The sequence below is a fragment of the Rhopalosiphum padi genome, chromosome 1 (genome assembly GCF_020882245.1).
Source record: "Rhopalosiphum padi isolate XX-2018 chromosome 1, ASM2088224v1, whole genome shotgun sequence".
In the NCBI taxonomy this organism is placed as follows: domain Eukaryota; kingdom Metazoa; phylum Arthropoda; class Insecta; order Hemiptera; family Aphididae; genus Rhopalosiphum; species Rhopalosiphum padi.
The window spans coordinates 37,305,781-37,330,174 of record NC_083597.1 but is presented as its reverse complement, the minus strand read 5'-3'; the positions used below and the strand labels follow the sequence as shown (position 1 = coordinate 37,330,174).

Sequence of the window (24,394 nt, the reverse complement as noted above, 5' to 3'; positions counted from 1 at the left end):
GAATGAACAGTTTTGTAAATAATGTAATATGATAACAGTTTGTTTTTTATTATTATTTAGTTATTTTCAAAGAAAACTGTGCATAGATATTACATCGTACATTCTATATTTAATATAATACCATATTACTGAATTAAATTTCTCTTGTGTACGTGTTATAGCTAGTAATTTTTCATACAAAATTGTCACCAGTGTGAGTATATAACAAGTCGGAAAGCTGTACGATATTGAATATATTATATTATAATATAAAATATAGTATAGTTATATGAACACTGCATAATTTAAATACTTATAATATTCAATTTGTATAGCTTTAAAAAACATTAATATATTCCATTTAGTTTTATACGTTGAAATTGAGTTAGTTATTTTTGTTTATATTATTATTTGTATTATATTTTAATACAATTTAAAATTGTCTAACAATTTTTGAGTTAACATATAATATCGTCCTCAAACAAATTTTTTCCCTGTAAATCATACAAAGTTTTTTTTTTTAACAAAAAAATATTTTCGGTTTAAAAAAAATGAATTTTCAAAAATGTAGCAACAAATTTTGATCATTTGTTACTTAAGTACCAAACAATACATATCCTGCACATTCAAAATATACTACATTTTCATCAAGATTGAAAATATTCAACTTATATCCGCTAATTTCATCTCAAGATAAATACTCATTAGCTGAATGCGGTTTTATATATTCAGGAAAAAAATATATCGTTGAATGTTTTTGCTGTAGACTTATCTTACATAATTCAGAAAAATATGATAATTCATGGATCGAACACTCAAGATGGAATCCGAAATGTATAATATATTTACTATTATTTAAAGGAAATCAGTTTATTGAAAATGTGATAAAAAAAATACTGTAGGATTAACAATATTTGTAGATGTGATTATGAATTTAGGTCATATAATACTGTTTGCTAGTAAATTTTATATATATATATATATATTTACTTTTAACCCTTAATACTATAATAAATAAATATTTTATTATCATAATAAATAATTTAAACGTGTTAATACATGATTTAATACCTCGTGAACGTATAGCCTATAGTAGGATAACGCATCACTATTATTTAATAACCTTAAATATCCATTATCGTATACAAAGGTGTTTTCACAAAAGAATATTTACCCAATTCTTGGTCTACGGAAATATTTACAACTATTAAAGTGAACAGAACAACACCGAGCACATTTTATTCTCCAAGACTATACGGGTAGTTCGATAGCCCACTGGCTTTTTATGCCGAAGAAATTCGCAAAACAAAACTATCCGACAATTATCTGGTGGAAAAAGCTATCCACACCAAGGGACGGCGTTCATTCGTTCGTTTGCTTGGTTTTACAGACGAACATAATAGTTGTATAAATAAAGACGATCATAAAATATAAATATAGCTATCGCGAAACCATGAATATGTTCGATGGTTCGCCGGTTAGTCGGCTGGATAAGAGAATCGCTGACATTACCGAAAAGTTTACTGAAGAACTCGATTCACATGTTAATTTAATCGAGATTAATAACACGAAAATCGCTGCGATAGACGAAAAATGTACAAAAGAACTGAGTTTACATGCTAATTTAATCAAAACAAATTATAAAAATCTCTACACTTAATGAAGAGGCTCGGGTAAATGAAATGAAAATAACCCACCTAAAATTGGTATTCGTGTCGATAGTCGATAACATTAAAAAAAAAAAAATAATATTTAAATCACCGCCGTCCGCCTCCATAGAATTCATAAAGATAATATTAAACAAAAATATTATAAAATTAAAAGCCGCCTTGGCCCAAACAAACGCCGGAATACTTATTCTCGAAAAAATAATCGCCAATGTATTGATCGTTAATTGATAAGTTAAAATTTGGCACTCTCCCTAGTAATAAAAATAATAATAATATAATACATTATTATTATTATAATTATACATATGTACAATTAAACACGATATACAATATTATTTAATATATTATTTATAAACCATCTATGTAATGCGAAAATTCTGTTATGCGTACATGATGAGTGATCTAAATTCATACAGATTATAGATATACAACAAGGAAATAACAGTTTACAATTTTTCATAATATGATTAACAATATTATTATTATTATTATTAATAATATTAACGTAGTCCAATTGCCGATGAAGTTGGTTCAGTCGCGGACAGCCTAAATCTATACCCATATCGATGACATTGACTTGAGGAATGGAATCTTGAATGATCTACCGTTTTTTTTTCACCTTTCACGTTAATACATTCAAAATGTAGTGATTTTAAAATCCTCTCGATTTCAGAACACTGTACGTCTCCGCAATCTATAAACAGTTGATAGTATGATACAACCACATGTTCACGGCTTTATTTTTAGTCGTATGTGGTGTTTGGGTGTGCTTGAAAATCCATTGTTGTCTAGCGCGACTGTGTACGTCCACCTTAGACATTTATTTTATCAAATGACAAATATTTGAAATTCGCACTCAGTATGCACTGAATGTCTAGAATAGCTCACGCATCCTTCAAGTTACTGAGCTCGTTTATATATATATATATATATATATATATGTGTGTGTGTGTGTGTGTGTGTGTGTGTTAGCGGCAATGTGGAATAGTCGGGCATTGTTCACAGTGCCCATTAGTTTTGGGTAAAGTAATCAGTTATTAAAAATTGTTAACTATGACCGGTCATTCTATAACAATGTCAAGACATTCATATATACCATGCTTAATTTTTTATATAATAATATTATATTTTTAGAATAAAACACTTGCATATATTATATTGTTTTCTCGCAGCGTTTTTATTTAAAATTTATGAATGTTTATAATGTTTACTATCTGTATATACATTTTATATAATGAGCAGATATTTAGAGATTCCGTATACCATAATATTATTTTCACGCCATGAGAAGAATGCCTTTAGTATTAGGGACTGCGTATGTACTATGTGCATACGGAATACAGAATCGATAAACAAATCTCACAGACATCATCAATAATACGTTATAATAATTGTTTTCAATATAAACAACAACAACAACAATAATAATAATATTTATCGTGAAGTATACAAGTCTACTAACAAGGATCGTTGCGGGTGACTAATATTATGTGGTGTCATGTCAGATAGTGGGAGGTGTTGATTTTGTTAATAGTAAGTTAATATATCACGTCCAGTGGATCAATATTCAGTTGTCTCCAGCAACCGTCTAAGACAAGTACATCTCAATATTTTAATTAACCAGTGATAAATTAATATATTACATTATGTTCGCGCACCAGATATTAAAATACTATTTCAAAAACTAAAATTTAATAATAAAGTTTATAATATTTTATTATCTAGATCCAAATTGTTACCACTGCTGCTTCAGCGACAATAACGACAACAACGAAAAACAAGAACAAATTCGTTATCAAATTTGTATAACGCATTTATTTTTGTTTTTGATTAATTTTAATAATCTGTTTTTTTTTATTTTATTCAAAATAATGCTTTTTTAAATATTTTTTCATTTTCTGTTTTTTGTATTATATTCAATATGCTTTTTAAATATTATTTCATGTTTAAAAATAAATGTATTTTTCATCAATCAATATTTTTAGAAATGTATCTAAAATATTGAAATATTCTACACATTTAACGAGCTGTATAATAATATTATAAGGTGTAATCTATAATAATTATAATAATAATATTCTTAGTATAAGATAATTTGATATAAAAATTATTCTATTTAATATTTATTTACGGATATACTTATATATTAGAAAAAATATCATGACGGTTTAATTTATAAAGTTTTAGTAAAATTGTTTTACTTATAATATCTCAATACTAAATAATAATACTAATAATGAAATTAATTTCTGAAATTGGTAACAAATATATTTTAATTTTTAAAAATAATATCAATATATTATTATCTTTTCAAAAAATTGAATAATAATAATAATATAATAAAGAATTAGAGTGTTATCTAATATTCTTATAGGTTTAAGACTATTTGAAATAAAAAAAAACATTTTATTTAATATTTATGCTGAGTATGATATATTATTATTATAATACATAAAATATTTTTTTTAAAAGAGTAAAATATTTTTACAGAAATCTCTGTAAATTTTTTTTTTTAATGCAATTCTTTATCGTACCATGTACTATTCGACCAATGAAAAGACTGGGCATTATCTAGAAAAAAAAATAAAAAATAATGATACTTTTCAAATTTAAAAACCGTAGTATTATATTATATTATAAATATATATATATATATATCAAGTGGCTTACTCAAGTAAGGACTTAGTATCTCATCATCGGTCACATGTGTGGTATCTGAATTAGGTGTGCCATGGAAAAGGCTGATTTGGATCGAAATCCGATGTTCTGTCTTCATCATCGGTAACGTTATTTATAATATTCGCTGTCGTATGAATGTACGAATGTACATGAATGACGTAATATGAATCGGGAAATAATGGCGGTGAAATCTAATACAACATTAAGCTTAATTTATAATAAGGGAAAAAAAAGATTTTAAAATATACTAGACTTACTGAAGTCGAGTGTAATCTAGCAGGACTATCGAAAAATCAACACGCTGAAGAATTTGACTTATTTAATTATAGATATGCGTTGAACGTCCGTGGATGTAAGTATTGGATACGAATGAACGAATGACTATGAAAGGGATGATTGTATACGTTCGCTCACGAGTCGATTTTTAGTAAATATTATCGGTTTACGTGCCTCCATTATAAAAAATATAGAATAATAATAGTATTTTAAAATCTATGATAAATCTTATTAATTATAAAAAAATTTACTAGTGAGTATCCAATAGTTTGAGGAAAGCATGAAATTTGTTTCATATTTTGAAAAAAAAAATGAAAATGTCAATACTTGACAAAATAATGAGTGTTTAACGATAAAAGAATCGTCTTGTATATACCATCGCATATAGTTAAAAAAGTAATTAAGAGGACGTTATACCCACATGTGTTGTCTCTGTCTTACTAATGTAGATTATAGAAAATTTGAGTTCAGCCGAACACATTTTGTGATGTTAGCTTTAATATTAAAATAAATTTACTTATTATAAAATTTAAAGGTAAGAATACTATCTAGAAAATGTAATATGCTTTTATTGATAGTATTATCATTTTAAAGTGAGTTATGAATATTTTAAAGTTGTAATATTTTACATAGCTATAACTCACTTTAAAATGACAATATCAATAAAAGTATAATATGACATTTTCTAGATAATATTCTTACCTTTAAATTTGATTACAGATAAATTTACTCTAATATTAAAGCTGACAACACAAAATGTGTTCAACTGAACGCAAATTTTCTATGATCTATATAGACAGGGACAACACATGCGGGTATAACGTCTTCTTAAGCAGATAATCATCTAACAATACAATGGTCGACACGTTGCCTATTTCAACTATAATATTATAACCGCACGAAAAAAAAAATCCACTGAAAGTGGCAACGCTTATTTCTCCGATAACTTCTACACCAAAATACACACAGCATTGATTGGTTATGCATGTTCAGTCATCATGTACAGAAGTCAGTCTGTATAGAATTCGCCAATACGATGCATAACATTTTTTTTCATTTGTTTTTAATTTAATTAATGGTTAAGGCTTTAATAATAAAATAAATTAAATAGAATAAAAAATATGGTTTTTCATTTTACATTTACGATATCAGAATATTGATTTAATATACAAATCATAATAATATTTGAGTGTTGATATAATATGGGTATCGTTGGATATAAATTGTATGAACATCAATTGAATATGGATATTACAATATCATAATAATTTAAACATTAAAAAATATAACTTAATAATATTATACCTTTAATATACACTGTATGGATATAAATTTATTTTAATTTTATGAAATCGACATTTCTACTTTACACGCATTCATACATATCAATATCATAATTTTAATTTGATACAAAGATTTAACAGTTTACACAATTTTAAATATTCATTATCTAATGTCGTTTTAATTTAAGATACACCTGCAATTGTCTCATATTTGTATAATGAACTTGTTATTATTAATTTATTTAATTAGCTATTGATTATAGTTATAAGTATCAAATTTAAAATTACTATTATTTTCATTCTATTTTATATTTTTACGCAATGAGGACATTTTATGAGTTGATAACCTTATTAAAATATTTTATGGTCAGGTAATACAGTTTAAAATTATAACATACACTATTATTTGATCAATTAATATAATAAGTTGTATGTAAGTCGTTTACGTAAATGTTAGGTGATCATGAAAATACAAATGTAGACAGCTATAATTATAACTAGCTATATACTATCAATTATTTACAACATTTATTACCTTTTATTTGTGTTATAAACAAACGGTATCATAAAAAATGTCGTTTAAAATTTAAAACACAACGAATAAATCTGTCTATCTGTAAAACTGTAACACACTAAACCCAATAAAAATAAACTATCTACGTTCTGCAAAAAGTGATCGTTGAACGGCATCAGCTATTATACATTTTATAATGGAACGATTTATTATTTTTGTGTAAAAATATAAAAAATAAAATAAAGATAATGAGCATAACTAAACGTTTTCTTCAGCAAACCTATTTATTAAACTGGAATTATTTTATTTTATTTTATTTTTGTGTTTACGCGCCTGAACGAATTTCCTCTTTACGAACATTAATCGGACCTTTTCCAGAATAATGCGTCGAATGGAAACAATAATAATCCTTTAGGATATTTGAGTAGAACAATTTCCAAACCAAAACAATAATTTTTAGTTGTTACAAACGAAATAATGATTATATTATGATCAAAAAAATAACATCGTCATTCCAACAATATCAATTCTCGTTCTTATACTACAAACAACTGTAATCTACGAAAAGGTCGTTAAAATACAACTGGAAACATAAATAAAAAATTCGTTATAATATTTTTAAATTCATTATGAATCGAAGCCAATAAATTTAATGAAATAATAATGTATTTATTTTATAAAATTCAAAACCATAAAGGTAACGACTATGGATAAAATAACAAAGAATAAATTTCCGCCATAGATAAATATCTATAAATACAATTGAGGTAGTTTGAAGTATATTCTTTATATATATAAAAAAAAAAATACATTCTTCGTTTAGCAAGCATCGGAAAAAATCGAATTTATTTGTGTCTTGGTTATGAATAGATGTCGTATATAATACTAGGTAGATGGGCGAAAAGTAGTTTTATTGTTATTGGTATAAAATAGGAAGGGAGGTTGAAAACATTTAAAAAGACCACTGCCACCAAGAACTATACACTAAATCAAAGGATTAGGGTGTCCAATGTTTATGGAAACGATTTTTAAATATTTTATAGTGTACTTTAGCTACTCCACTAATACAATGGAGGTTTTTGTAAAGCGGAGTAACGTTGAAAACATAAATAGAGATAATCTGTTAAGATAAAACGATGGAATCGGGATCGGACCATTTACAATTAATTGGCACTTGATATTTTCACCGGACTTCAGAATTGTATGTCAAATAAAGTAAATAAACCAATAAAAAACATATCGACGTTTATAACGTCTCATCCACGTGTGTTTTCTCCGTCTTACATATTATTTCCAAATAGTGATTGCACATTAGTGTCCAGTAGTTTCAATTCTAGTTTAATATTCAAAGGAACTGACCTATACAAACTTAAATTTAAGAACAATACGAGTCAACGACATATTATCACAATCCATTATATCGTTGACTCTTAAAATATTTTATTTTTCAAGCGAGTAACGTGCACTTTTAAAAATTAATATGTTACGAAATTGAAAAACGCTGAACGTAAATGTTAGTATATTCATTATTAGTGAGACAGAGACAACACATGCAAGTAAGACATTCTCTTAATGTTCAAAATAGTATACAAAGTGTTTTTCTTAGATTTAAATATGTATAGGTACGTTAAAAACATTGTTCTATGCAAATTTCTAAAGAATAAATATTATTAAAAACATACGTTTTTTACGAAATATTTTTTATCGGTCGAACAATCACGAAAAACAAACAAACAAGAATCAAATGAATTATACATGGACACATAACTATAAGAAATAATATGGTGGAAAATTATTTTAAACCTTCAATTACATAAAAAAAAATATCTACAATGTATATTATTTTCTGTTTATTTGAATGTTTTTTATTTATTTAATTGGCAGTTAATAGTTTGTCGGAAATTGTAACAATTTTATTTTATTTTCATTTGTGTAAATGCTTAGTTTGTTAACTCATTTGCATTAATATTATAAATATAAACTAATACATAGTGTTTTGTTAAATGAGTTTTTGGTAGGTTCTTAATGTAATGTTTATAATTATATTATGTACGAATGATTCAAATAGTAACGAATATTTCTAAAATAAAGATAACATTTAAAAACTTAATTAATCATTGTATAATCGCACATTCTCTTCGCAGTCCATTTTAAAATTTGTTAAATGAACGTCTGAAAAATATTAAGGCAGAATTAATAATTATACATTAAGTATTAATAATAACCAAACATCATACATTTAAATTATCAAATAATCAAACATTAATATCTTGATATATTTTCAATTTATCAGATGAAATATGCTGGGTTGGTTAATTGAATTTATTTAAATATAATCATATAATAATAAAAAATTGGTCTAATATTACAAACTATATAATATAATAATACTGGTGATTCGTAACATTTTTTGAAGCGCGTATGAAATATTTATATTATGATTATTTGACCCGCATTCCTATGAATTTATGATATAAAAGATAATTTATCTCGTATACTATAAAAATAATCTGCTTTGTAATTTTAAAACAGAAGTTTAGTTCTAACGAACGACTCAAGTTAATTATATAAGGATTATTATACTATAATACTACTGCAAGGACAACAGTAAAAATTAAATATTTACAAAATTTAACACTTTTACTCTTCGATTGTACTGTCTAAATAAGTTTATTTTATAAATCAATGTATTATATTGAATATATATATATATTCCTTTTTTATTTAAAAAAAAAAAAAACAATAAATTAGATACAAATTTATTAGTTTGAGTTTTAAATCATTTTTAAGAGTACGTATATGCTAAGTATTTATCTTAAAGATAATATTTTTTATATTATTTTTTAATCAACTATAATCAAGTGTTATTCTAGTTGACAGTAATTTACTTGATAATTGTATTTTGTTTTAAATATGCAATACTATTTTAAACCAATGTTGATGTATGACTTGTTACTATTTTATAATATAAAATAATATTACTGACAAATGATTTTTTCATAATTTATATCTATAATTAAAATTATTATGTATTTACTCACGTAACTACGTAAGTTATTTATACACAGTTTTAACCCTTATTGACGTATTTAAGAAATACTTTTAATATAGGTTATAAGAAAAAAGTGTAAAATAAATGTTATTGGATAAATTATAACGTATCAATTTATTATTATATTATATTTAATAATATACAATATACCAATACCAGGGAAACTTATAATTTAATAGTAAATAATATATATACGAAGAAAACTCGTAAGTTTTCTTAGTGTGTACATAAATAAAACTTTATTAGGTATACCAAGATTATATTTATATATATTTGTAAATAACCAAAATGTTATTTTCAAATAGCTAAGAGCAATATTAAACACGAATAAATTAGCATTTATTAACCCACTGTTGAATACAATCTTATGACTACAAATATTCTCACCTTCTTGAACTTCCTAAGATTTACATAATTAAACATATAATGGAATAGTTTTATAAAGATAAATAAAGTATAACTCAAACGTATTTGTATGACTTTGATAAATTAACTTGAGTGCAATATCGCTTTTGGTCCAAAACTAAACGAAACATTGATTTTCAAAGTAGTATAGAAGTATAGAGAGCACAATACAACATTATGTTATATAATATAGGATACAGTATCGATTTTCATAAGACTCTACCTCTATGAACTTTTTACCCTTTTTCAACATATTATTGCGAATGGCGTCCTTAAACAAATATTCAACTTAGGTGAAAGAAAACGCGAGTTTTTACTTTTCATGCTTTTATCGTTTATTTTCACAGCATGCCAAAAAAAGATTTTCAAAAAACCCTTAAAAAAAAAAAATTTTATTTTTTGATCTTTTTTATAGTCTCAAAAATGTCAAGCGTTGGACAAGTATGAAATGTAAATATACAGAAGAAACAATTATAAGCATATTTACTCAAAACATTATTTTATGTTAAAGCATAATATGTTGAATCATTAATATAACTAAGAACTTTAGTTGTTCTTTGTAGAAAAACAAAATAAAAAAATCTGGCATTTTATTCGATCTTTAATTTATTTCTCATTGGCTTAAAAACAACTTTGAATAATTATTTTTCTCATTAAAAATACTTAAAATAATTTAGTCAGATTCCAGAGTTTTTCTTTAAATATTTTACAAGTAACAAGATCATATTAAAAACAATTAATTATAAACTGTACGCCATGTTAATGTTACGATATTTGCGAATGTTTTGGATAATCTAAAAGTGTTTTAACAATATTAAATTAATTTCAAATATATATTCGTTACATTAGAGTGTAAAAATTCCAAACGCTGTTGGAAAAATAGTATAATATTTTCCTGGAATGTAAACATTATTTAATCATATATTTGATTGATACTTGTGTTATTATTTTCAAACACAACTGTTTAAATAATATTACACAGTATTAGCAGAATACATAATTATCAAATATTCGTTTTTAAATGTTATAACTTTTATTTAAAAATGGTTTGATACTAGTTTGATGCATAAGGTTAACATTAGTAGCTGTAAATATGGAAGTCTTTATAAACTAATAAAAAAAAAACCGTAAATATGTTCAATAAACATATTATATTTATGTCGTTATTAATTTGAAAGTTTAGTATAATTGTACATAATATTCATTAACAAATTAATTTATTGATACAAAACAAATAGAATTGGGTTTTAATTGTATGTTATATTTCAAGAAATACTCTCTATTTTAATTAGGTACCAAACGATTTTAGACTACATCAGCAAATGATTACCATAAAAATATTTAATGATAAAGAATTGAAATATTCAAATGTTAATCTTTATTTAAGAACTAAAACACTAATATTTATTTTGAAAAAATATAAACTATATTGCACTTAACGAGAAAATGTACATAGCTCTTAATTTGCATTATGTGTTTAACGCAAAATAATCTTCTAACACCGGTCAAACTTATTAATTAATTATTTATTACTTACTGAATAGTTATTCCACGAAAAACAACTTATTTAGAGTGGTTGGATAATTAAATGTCTAACCACTTTAAATTATTATAAATATTCTTAAGAAACCCTTCATTATTTTATAAATTAAATGCATGAATGTAACTATGTAAGTTACATTCTTACATATTATATTATACAATTTTTATGTCTGAATAATTTCTTTGAGGTTTTGTTGTTATTTTAACATTTGGATTAATTATTTTGTGAACACAGTATAAATACACTATATATGCAATACAATATATACCGGATTATCTTATACAAATTGAAAATTTAAATAACTAGTAAATCAATATTGATAATTTAAAATATTAAATAAATATATTTTAAGTATATTGAAATTATGCATGATTTTTTCTACAAAAATGAATTCATTATTGTTTTATATATAAAAAAAAAAAAATAGTATTGATAACTTTAATCTCATCTGTGATACAAATATTTGCTTACATAATATTATATAAATATACGAGTATATTAAAGAAATATAGACAATCGAAGTAAATCTTATAGAATTATAATTGTCTTTTTATTTACAGTAGATAATCTTAGTTAATTATTTTAACGTTTTATTAAATAGGTTTTGCATAATTGCATTCATTTCATACATATTATATTTGAATTATATTTTTTCAAACATTCTAAGTATTTGTTTAGTTCTTATATACAAATATTAAAGATATTTTAGTAAAACGTATTTTGTTTGTGGATCTGGATCTTAATATTGATTTCTTTTAGTAATATTTATTTATTTTTATTTTTTTATATCAACATTTCATCAAGTTAGGGTAGTGTTATCACCGGGTGACTTCTCTCATCAAATAACCATGTATCTTTTTTATACTATCACATTTTTTTATTGTTCCTAAAGGAAAAAATTGTATATACATTTAAACAACAATAAAAAAAAAATTATCAAAATAACCTGCAAAGGGTGTTTATAATTATTTATTGATATTATGATATATCTTAATTATCGTGATATAAATTACTATTAATACGTATGTAATTGTTATGTTGAAAGATATTTTAAAAGTTTTCTTTTTGATTTCAGTAAACTTTGATCACTTTGAAATTTTGCGAGCAATCGGTAAAGGCAGTTTTGGTAAAGTAAGTACTAACAAACCGTGCCAGTTATATGTAATAACTAGTTGATTTTATGTATTGCGACATTTAAAATAGAATAAAAATGTAGTGACTAAATACATATATATATATATTGATGTCGTATTTTGAATGATGTTAAATAATATATAATATTTTATTCGTACGGTAAAATTGGAATGTAAGTAATAAAAATATATTCATCTAATCACGAAATACGAGGGAAATTTTATGATATAGCAATTTATAAACCTTGTATTAAAATTATCAATATGATGAACTCGACTGAAAAATAAACACTAATAAACTAACTAACGTAGAAGAAGAATATTATTATATAATATGTTTCATTACTGCAGTTTAATTGTATTAAAATAAAATATATATATTGCAATCTAAAAATTATTTAATCTACTTATTTAAATTGTCTAGACGGTTAGATTCATATTACAGTCAATGAAATTTTATTTTTTTTATAAGCTCAGTCAATACTTACTGCCTACTGGTTGTTCGATGATTATGATATTTTTTTTCCATTTTAATCCACTCGTTGATTGATTTATTTTTTGAAAAAGATTCAGTCGTAATTTACAGCTTATTGATTACAGGTTACACAAATGTTCCTAATTAAATATTAATATTTTCGTAACAACCATAAATCATAAAAAAATGTTTTACGTAATTTTATATTTTATTTTTAATATTTTTCATTTAATGTTATGTGTCTTATATTTACTTTGAACCTGGAAATACATGCATTTAAACAATTTTATTTTAAAATTGTTTTTGTATTTCATGCACAATGTATTTTTTGCAACTCTCTTTTAGTGCGTGTGCAGAGGGGCGTAGCCAGAACTGATTATAAAGGGGTGTTTTTATTTTTTATTTAAATATAACCTGTGATTTTAAACACTCTACAGCATAGTCATTATATTATATTTATATTAATAATATCAATAATGATGAGACTATATGAGAATATATTTTGTATAAATCTAATGCATATTATTATATTAAATTTATTTTTCGTATACATATGACCAAGGAGTTTCAATAACTAAAACACACTGGCTACGAGATTTTATATGCACTATGTATACAATCTAATCAGAAATTACACTACTAAACACATTTATAGTATATAGGTAATTATAGAAGATAGACCTATGTGGCATTATTTAGGGTATTTAGGGTAGTGGAAAAACTTACTATCAAAAAGTAACTTTAGTAATACATCTTAAATATTTAAATAACTATTCAGAATATCGATTACACATAAAAAAAAACATTTTAATACTACGAGTGCAAATATATAAAACATAAGTATTATTTTATGTATAACATGTAATTTAAATAACTCAACAATTATTTTAAATATTCAGAATCACGGTGTTTATATTTTAAAAATATAAAGAAATTGAAACAATTTAAAGAAATTTTTAAAAAATGAAGTTATATGGCTTTGAAGTAATTATTAATTTTAATTTAGGTATTATTAATAAAAATAAAATAATGCTACAATTTTGAATCAATGAGAAAAAATTGATTTTGATAGCTAATAATATATATACCTAGTATGTGATATTTTTATAACTTAAAAATAGATTACATTATAACTAAACCTAAAAAATATAAAATTATCTAAAAAATGATGTCCATAGAATACGATTATTATATATTTTAGTTTTGATAAATATATACTAAGACAAATACTTTGATACATAAATCAGGTAAGCTGGAATACGCTGGTAAACGTGAATACATTTTTAGCATTATAAGTAAGCAACAGTTTATTTTAACGAAAAATAAGTTCTAATTTATTTTTTTAAACAAGTATTTATTTATTTAATTCATAAATATCTTTTCTAAAAAGGTCCAATTTCGCATTCCCTTTATGTGTTCTGTAAGAATATATTTTTAATTTACATTTAATAAGGCTTTTTCGTTTTACCAAAAAACTGTTATTTGTTTTATTTTGAATATAATCATAATGTTAAAAATATAATACAAGCATTTTAATTTAAATAAACTATGTTCAAGATGAAAACATGGCATTCATTATTATCAACGTAAAATAATATTAAAAATATCTTGATAAACTCTCTAAAGTATTTATTTTATTTTTAAGTACAAAATGAGTATTATTTTAAGTTAATTAATAAATATATATACATATATAAATAACATTTTCTCTTTTTAATCTCATAAAAAAATATTTATTATTCAGTCATCACGCTTGTGTAATATACAATTTTAAATCCCATATTTGTGTAGCTTTATGTTTTTGTTTTGAAATTTAACGAATTTGGATTAGTGATGTAGGATTATTATTTGAGCTGTAATACATCAAGGGTGGACGAAACGTCTAGATACAATAATTGGCAAATTGTTATTTTTAATTAATCATTTATTTAAAATAAAATAACTTTTTTTAAATTATATAAAACTATAAAAACAAAAAATTCATAGTTGAGAAAAAACGCATAATTAATTTCTACATTATGATAATATAATATTGTATGTCTAACAAAATATCAATAGATAAAAATATATATATATATAAATGTATGTGTTTTGCACTACATACAATTATTGTTTACTTGATCAAAACAAAAAAAAAAATATTAAAAATAGTAATTATTATATAATTGTGGTTTAATTCCTACATCGTCACTAAAATGATTTCGTTTAACTCTAAAACTTATTTTACTTTTACTTTAATAGGTCCTACACTTATACAATGTATAAAATATATGGTTTTGAACCATAAGTTAAATAATTCTAACAATAATAACATTTGTATACCTAGCTACATAAATTTATACTAAGTAATTAAACGTTTAATTAATTTAGACAGCATATGAACGTTTATATTTTATACTCACTACCTACCTTTTTGTAGATACAAAGAATTATATTTAGTACATAATACCATTTATAGCAATCGTATTATATTAAATGAAATAAAATCGTGTTTTCAACTTTCTTAATCACCCAATTCGTTAACAGAGTTACTTATATTACATAAAATGATGAAAAGGGTAGAATTTAATAAATATAAATGTATAATATACATATTATTATTTATTTTTTCCAAAAGTCAATTTCATCGAACATAATTCCGTCCACTTAAACTTTTGTCTAAAAATAATTTAAATTATATTTTTATCTATAATTAACATCCAAAATAACTATTAGCGTTTTATTGAGCCCAGAAAATGTCGTATTCAATGTTTTTAATTATACACATATTATATTCATATATACGTATATAAATGTATATACAATTTAGATTGTAGATATATAAATAATGTCTCTTTAATATATAGTCTTTGTTGATTTCATTATAAATGGAAACCCTTAAACAATACCAATTTTATAATTTTATTATTTTAAAGTGAGATATAAATATATCATACTCTCTATCTCATAAATAGTTTATTTGTACACAATAATAAAAATATTTATCCTTTGTATGACATGGACTTTTCATAATATTATTTAAGCTATATATCAGAAGGTAAATATTTTCAGGATAATCGCAACGTTATTACAGTTCCGAGAATAGCTGTTTTATTATATATATATTGCTTATCTATATCTATCTGATGCTTATATTTACAAATTGTATGCTACCATTGGTTTATTTTTACTGCTACAATATTACTTCTCGATATATTAAACCTTATATGTAGTTATATATATTATGATTTATGTACAATAATATCTAATAAAGTGAATTTCATAAGTATAATACAGTAAGTTCTCAAGTTATACTATCTACTTTTATTCATGAGTAAACATTGCAAAAATTATAATATATTATAGTGTCCAACAAGACATTATTGGATCCGTTAAACATAATTAATAGTGTAATACAATCGACGGTGTCATTTGGATATTACATCCTAACATCGCACTAAAATATATGACGTGTACATCTCTCAATATTAAACTAATTATACTGTTAATTTTTCTTCCAAACGATTATTTATTATTATTATTTTTTTTAATTTCGATAAACTATATATTTTGTATATATTTTTAATCGAAAACAATTATAGGGAGTATACTATTTTAAATTTAACTACTTGAAATAGTTATAATTACGCTTGGATAATTTTTTTTTTTTACAATATACAGTATAGATACAAAAATTATTAAAGAGTTATTTGAAAGTACAAGTTATTTTTTTAATGTTGTATTATTATCATATATGATTTAGTGAAGAAAAATGAAAAAAAAAAGACATAGACTAAATATTATTTCAGAAATTCAAATTTCTAGTAATTATATACCTAACAGTTAACTTACTAATTTTATCTACTCTTCTCCCAAATAAATATAAAATATAAACTAGTTATGATGTTTAAATATCAAATTACAATGCATTTGAAATTTATCATATTTTTCTAGATTAATAATTGTTTAATAATTTACGAGTACGTGGTATGTTGGTCAACAATTTGGTCACCAAATAATAACAATAATTATTTTCACTGATACATATATGAGTAGGCGTCAAACCCATTATAGTACTAAGAATATGATTTCGGTCTTTGACGGATCGTATAGTAAATAAATATTATATCTGGACTTGAAAGGTGGTATATGGTACAGTAAAGTCATTTTTTGTGGACATTATGGATAACCAGTATAATATATCTTTACGAATACTTGAATATAATTTTAATAGATTTGTATTATGAGAGTCTAGATTTCAAAGAATTTTATTAATATAGGAGTATATAAGTAAATGGGGTGTGATTTTGTAGACTATAATTAAATTATGATGTATGAAAAATATATATCTATATGTATCTATATGTTTAATATACTTGTTGATGTGTATTTAATTAAAAAAATCATTTATCAGAATTTTATTGTTGAATTAACTCTACATTGTATAAACTGATTTTTTTAAAAATCGATACTCGATCATAAATGTTTTGAAAACTATTTAAAAATATTATTTTTCCACGTGACTAGTATTATAAATATTTTATATTATATTTCATTATAATTAGATAAAAGGTTATTGTGTATGATTTTTTTTTTATAGGTATGCATAGTGGAAAAAAAAAATTCACGTCAAATGTACGCAATGAAGTACATGCAGAAGAGTCGTTGCATTGAAAGAGATGCCTTAAAAAATGTTCTAAGAGAAATGGAAATATTAACTACGCTTGAACACCCGTTCCTGGTAAATCTATGGTTCTCTTTTCAAGGTATGAATCAATATAAATATACTATAAAGTCAATAATACAAAATTTAGCATATACTCTCTTTCTGACTTTTACATCTCTATCAACAGAAATGTGTTTGTGATGGATCCACCTACGTATATATTACATTTTATGTAGGTAGTTGTTTTGTTTAAAATTAAATATTATTGAATGATATAAATTCTCAGTAATTCCCTATCGTATGAGTTCATGATTGGTTAATTGATATATTTTATCTTAAACGTTTATAAATACATTGTATGATTAATAAAATAATGGTATTGTCTCAATATTACATTTAATGTTGAACTAAATAAATAATCATGTCTAAGATTCCAGTATTTCACAAGAGCAGTACTATATATTATAATATAACTTATAAAATATATTATCCTGTAATTAAAACGAACTTGTTCAAGTTTCTCGGGTGTTTAAATGAGACAAAATCGAAATGTTTAAAAGATTAGTACTACATTAATTTTAAGAAATAGATTTTTTTTCGGACGATTACACAATAATTAATTGTGTTAATTATATAATTTGACAACTATTTAGGCAAGATCCAATTCCCAAAAATGAGATGATACTGGACGTTTTCACAAAAAAAAAAAATGTCTACATTCTATAGTTAAAATTCATTATACAAACAGTTTTTTTTTATTTTACCATTTAATGCATTTAACAAAAATATTCGTTGACGATACATAAAAAAAACTCGTTTATTTAAATGAATGCAAAAACTGAGTATATCAGACTAATTAATTTTTCACAACCACAAACCATATTTAACAATAACCACCATTGAAAGAAAAATAATAAACTCAAATTGCAAGAGCAAAGTAATCAATGATCCGTGTTCTAAACCAAAATAGAAATAATTTTAAAAGAACTATCTTAAATATAAGGTATATCTGAGTTCATCAATGATGACGTACAACGTAAAACGACTTAGAAAAATTATTTATAAAGCTCATAAAAATATTTTATCTGAAAATCCGATAAATATTGGAAGGCTACACAAAGCTTTGGGCAATACAAATACAAATATAAAACAATGTGAAACATAAAGCTAACAAAAGAAAAATGATTTGATTATAAGTTATAACCGACTACAGAAATGGAGTAATTGACAGGTTAATTGTGTATAGTGAAATAATATACTTATTAAATATTTATTAAAATTAAATTTTGTTGAACGTATTATAGGTACGATTTTACAAAAAGCGTATCCCACAATTTGAAAAAAAAATACATTAATATTATTATACTTGTGTATATTATATGTATTTACTATCGTTACAGCTTAAAAATTATTTTAATTGTTTTTATGTAGATTTATTGTATTTATGAATATTTATAATAAACTGTTTACCATTACGTTAAAATATTAAAAAAAATTAACTTTATTTAAATCTTTGCAGTATACATAATTGTACACTGTACCTACTCATTACTTCAGTCCCGACAACTGCTACAGAGTTCATATAAATTGCTTTATTATTCTCACGATATTACGTAATTCTATAATATAATGTCAGGTTATTTTTCAATATTTTATAGTAATTTAAATAAAGCTAACATAATTTAATAGCACGAATAATGTTTTGGCGGAAATGTAAAATCGGTTAATATCGCATTAGATAGAAGAGCGCGTGGTACACACTTTTAGTGGAATCGTGTTACACCTGATTATTTATTCCATTTACTGAGTTCAAACCCAACTAGAACTGTGGTTGATGGGTCTTAAAATATCCATCAATTGAACCAATATGCTAGTAAATGTTTTTAGAACTCGTTTGTTTTAAATACGTAATTAAATGTTTGAAAGTTGACTACCTACCTATTACAAACTATAATAAAATAGAAATAAAACAAATATACAGATTATAATACAATATTATAGTAGAGCAAAAATATTTTATTGAATTTGATATTCAATCGTTATGTTTCGGGGGGTTTTTCACATTATTATAGAACTGATTTGCCTATTTTATTGTATTCGTTCTGATTACCTACTGGTAGTAGTTTTTGTCGCTATAAATAATAATATTATGTGCATTGTGCAATGACAATAAATCAAAAACTATGTTAAACATTATTAACCACTGTATTCCAGACGAGGAAGACCTATTCATGGTTTCAGACCTATTATTGGGAGGCGACTTAAGGTACCACTTGGGTCAAGACGTCAAATTCAGTGAAAATTCAATAAAACTGTTTGCGTGCGAAATTGGCTCTGCATTAGAATATCTGCAAAGCGAGCACATAGTTCACAGGTGAGTACACATGACAACAATTCAATGTTTGCCGTAGTTTCGAGGCAAAAGCATATATTATGTATACTAAATGTATGTACGAACCACATTTCTATTATGTTTGTTTGGACTTTGTATTAATTAGTTTTGTAATGAAGGTAGATATTATGTAGGTAGATTGTTTTTGATATTCAAGACGTTTTCGGGTTAAAAGATTTTTGAACATATTAGAAACGTCAATAATATTAATAAATATTAAAATATATTTATTTAAGTTTAAAAAATACCTAGAATTAACTTTGCCTCAAAAATCTGTCTAATATTTATTATTATAAGAATTAATAACATTTACAGTGATAACGGCAAAATAAAACGATTCGACTAGGATAGAGTCGTTTAGGAATGCCTATCTCTTGGGCCATAGTTAATATTGTCATTTTATCATCAACGATAAATTATAATACCAGCTTATTATATCGAATCCTTTTTTTAAACTATTTCAGCACGAATAATAGAGCTACCTAATAGAATAAAACATTAGAATAAACATCTAAATCACAGTAATATTATCATATTAGTTATTCGTAGATAGCACATAATAATAATTCCATTGCCAAAAACCACTCATTGAAATACCTACCTAATCATTAGGGAATGGATTTAAATGCAAATTTATCGAAAACATTGGTTTCCAAGCACAAATTTCATTTCATACATTAAGAAAATAAAAAAATTAACTTTTATTTTGAATTTTTTTTTGACATTTATAATGCATTTTTATATATAAATCGATAAAAATCAATAAAAATTAAGCAGCACCTGATTATACAGTACTATTGAAACACAAAGTAAAAGTATAACGAATGTATACTGTCTAAATTGTATATTCATTTTTTGGAAATAATTTTCAGAGAAAAAATAAGATAGGAGAACTAGATGATGATGTAAATGATACATATAATTAATATTTTTAATTAACATTTTTTCAATGTTAAAAATAATTTTAAGAGTATTTTTTTAGTGCATTTTTAAAAAAAAAATTCTGTTATGAGTGCATTAAATCATATTTTTTTAAGGCATTTTTCTTGTTTTTTAGAGCATTTAAATCCGTTCCCTACTAATTATTATTGAGTTTTCGAAAATAATATTTATTTAAAAGTACTCATACATACTTATATAATTTATTAAAAATTGAATAATTCACTATGTCTCACAAAGTCACAATTATGATTTTCTATTAAACTTCATAACATAAAAATCAGAATATTATTGTTATATCATTTCGACGAATAAATACAAAATTAAACGAATATACATATAGTATTTATTTATTTATTTATAAGAATTTTAAATTTAGGTGAGAGGCGTAAAGCTGTAAAGATTTCCCGGAAAATCAAAACGCACTTTTACGCTCACTAAAACTTTAAATAATTATAAATAAATATCCACTAATTCAACATTTATTATTTATACATAATTATATTCACTTTTAAAAAAATATAAAGTAAACTTTTTTTATTAAAAACGAATAATATTAAACGGTGTGTGAAGTATTTAAATTTAATAAAAACATGACACAAATGTAAGTGGGGCATTGTGTATTTCGTGTATAGATGAATCATCTATTATAAAATCGTTGTATTCGTGTGTACCAAATGCGACGAATGGTTTTTTTTTTTTTTGTTATATTCACAACTGTTTATCATCTTTCTCGTATTTCTAGTACGTTCACTGGCTGCGCTAAGCACACCGATTATATTGTTAGGGTTTTTCGGCCATTAACTTCACTTCAAACACTGTATGAGTAAATACGTCTGCGACACGCGCGCGCATTCATGTATCTAATTCCATCATATTCTTACATATATGTTACCGTATACTAGATTGTAGATACGTATAATATAATATAATATAATATAGTATACTCGAATACAACGGACGGTATAACAAATAACTTTATATGTACGGTATTATACTCGTATATGCGAAAACGTTTACTATCGAAAACTTAAAATGTGCTGTGGTAAAAGCTTAGTGGTCCGCCTCAGTTTTAATAAATTCTTTAAGATGAACTTCAAACTTTTAACTTTCAAACGTCTTCACCTTTTACATATAGTACATAGGTGCATGGCGGTTATATTCTAATTGCACTGAACAATTGTCAATTTTTCTGTAAATTTATCGATTTTTGAAAACATTATAAATTGTACATAACACACAACACCTTTGAAAAAAAAATGTATATACCATCTAAAGTAAAATAGGTGTGATGTATTGATTTTAAATTATGTATAAAAAAAAGTAGTTACAGAAACATCGAATTATCTAGAAAACTGCTGTTTAGTGATAAAAAGAACCACTATTTAGAAATGAATGTGGTTTTTGTATTAACAGCAAAGTTTTTTTATAACTCTCGTGTCAATCTAATACACAATATTATGTTATTCACTACCCGAATGGTTACGGCTGAGCGATCACTGTTACGAATAAGTACGAGGACGCTCTCGTTATACACGGGTCGGCTCAGTAAATGTTGGAAAGATGTGTGAGTACATTGCCGGTGATTGATTGTGCGGCGTCGTCGTTGCCACTGAGTGATCTCAAAAAAAAAAAAAAAAAAAAACATATTATCATTTTACACGAAAGTAGTAATAACCAACCAGGTTTTGATCGACTAATGTTCTTTCGCGTTGAGCCTCTAGCGAAACTTGATATTATACACCTTGGTTGAATCATCATATCGTGATCATGGTGAACTGACCGCTACAAGATGATCGATTGTAAAATATGTGAAAATAATTTTTAAAAGAATAACTATTATTGATTTTGAAACTTAGTTGAAAATACTGAAGTTTAATATATGAATTGAATGAAAAAAATATTATTAAAATCCATAACTTTTATTCAATAATCTTTTACATGCTCTCTAAGGGACATAAAGCCGGAAAATATTTTGCTAGATGAAGAAGGTAAGGATAGACATAATTATTTTTATGTATTATGTTATTCAACTTACAGGATGATCGTGGATGAACGTTATTCATACGTGACTGAAAATCACCATTAAACCATTTATTATATTACTAGAAAGTTTAGTTTTATCACGATAAATGCGTTGACCCAGCGCCGCAGTAGACTGGAAATAACATTGGCAATTAATGTGAAACGTTATTATTTAGCTGCTGTTGCACTACAAAAAAACAATTTTTAGAGACTAAAGATCACCGCACTCTTTAAAACATTTACTTAAATAACATTTCACCAGATATTATTCATCATAATATTATTTAACCTATCAAAATTAAAAAATCCTTATTTCTCCCCTACTTAAAAAAAAAAAAAATTAATTAATTTTAATTTTAAAAACTTGCGGCTTTTTTTTCTGATTGTTGGTTTTTAATTTTGTTTGTATCAGAAAGATTTTTTTACCAAATAACTAATATAATAATAACAGTTTAGTATTTAAGGTTAAAACATTAAGACTTATACAAATTTAAAGATCCTAGCATCCAATACTTCACATATTTAACAATTTTAGTATATTATTTTACATATAATTTCATGTAATAGTTAGAAAAAACTACATAAAATATTGTATCTCGATTAAAATTATAATCATCAAAGTTCACATTGTATAATATTTGTATTTGAAAATAGTCTCTGCACAAAAATCAATGTTATTTTTTTCATATATTATAAAAAAAAATTAAAACACGTGATTGCCTAAATCCTTTTACCATTTAATATTGTTTAATGGTGAAAAATTACTAAGAAAAATTACAAAAAACTCAAAACTAATAATTTAAAATTTAAAATTATCAATTTTTTTAATTGTTACTTTTTGAATTACTGTATTAAATTTGTTAATACTGTATTTGTATTCTATAAAGTATTAAACAAAGGAAGAAAAACTCATTATAATAATACCAATCATTTATAATAACAATCTCATATCAGTTTTAATCTCAAGTATGAAAATAGATATTTTAATTTATTGATATTAAATTTAATACCTAAAATAATACCATAAAAACAAGAATATTTTTAAGCTATTTGTTAATTTAATGACATTTATAAAATGTTTCAAGTATTTTTGAGCTTAGGATGTAATATAATTTTACAGACTCTACAAAGCATTTAACAAATATTTCAATTATAAATATTATGATCAACTTATTCACCATTTAATATCTTAGTATTTTGTTTTATAGGTCATGCCCACATTACCGACTTTAATATAGCAGCTACACTACATGGTAAAAAATTAGCATCATCGTTATCCGGCACCAAACCGTACATAGGTATATACAAATGTTTATCCATATCGTAATTTTTATACATGTTTTTTAAAAATATTTTGTTGTTTACAATGTAAGTATCATAACAG

General features: G+C 24.0%; 1 protein-coding gene across 1 annotated transcript in view; it reads left to right on the top strand.

Annotated features, from left to right (window-relative positions):
* Positions 1-24,394, top strand: part of LOC132917735 (serine/threonine-protein kinase 32A) — an 88,471-nt gene that overhangs the window by 53,177 nt on the left and 10,900 nt on the right. The window contains exons 3-7 of the mRNA XM_060978614.1: positions 12,477-12,532; positions 17,589-17,754; positions 19,869-20,028; positions 22,939-22,976; positions 24,219-24,308. Coding sequence (XP_060834597.1) covers positions 12,477-12,532; positions 17,589-17,754; positions 19,869-20,028; positions 22,939-22,976; positions 24,219-24,308 — 510 coding nt within the window. The remainder of the gene's footprint in view (positions 1-12,476; positions 12,533-17,588; positions 17,755-19,868; positions 20,029-22,938; positions 22,977-24,218; positions 24,309-24,394) is intronic.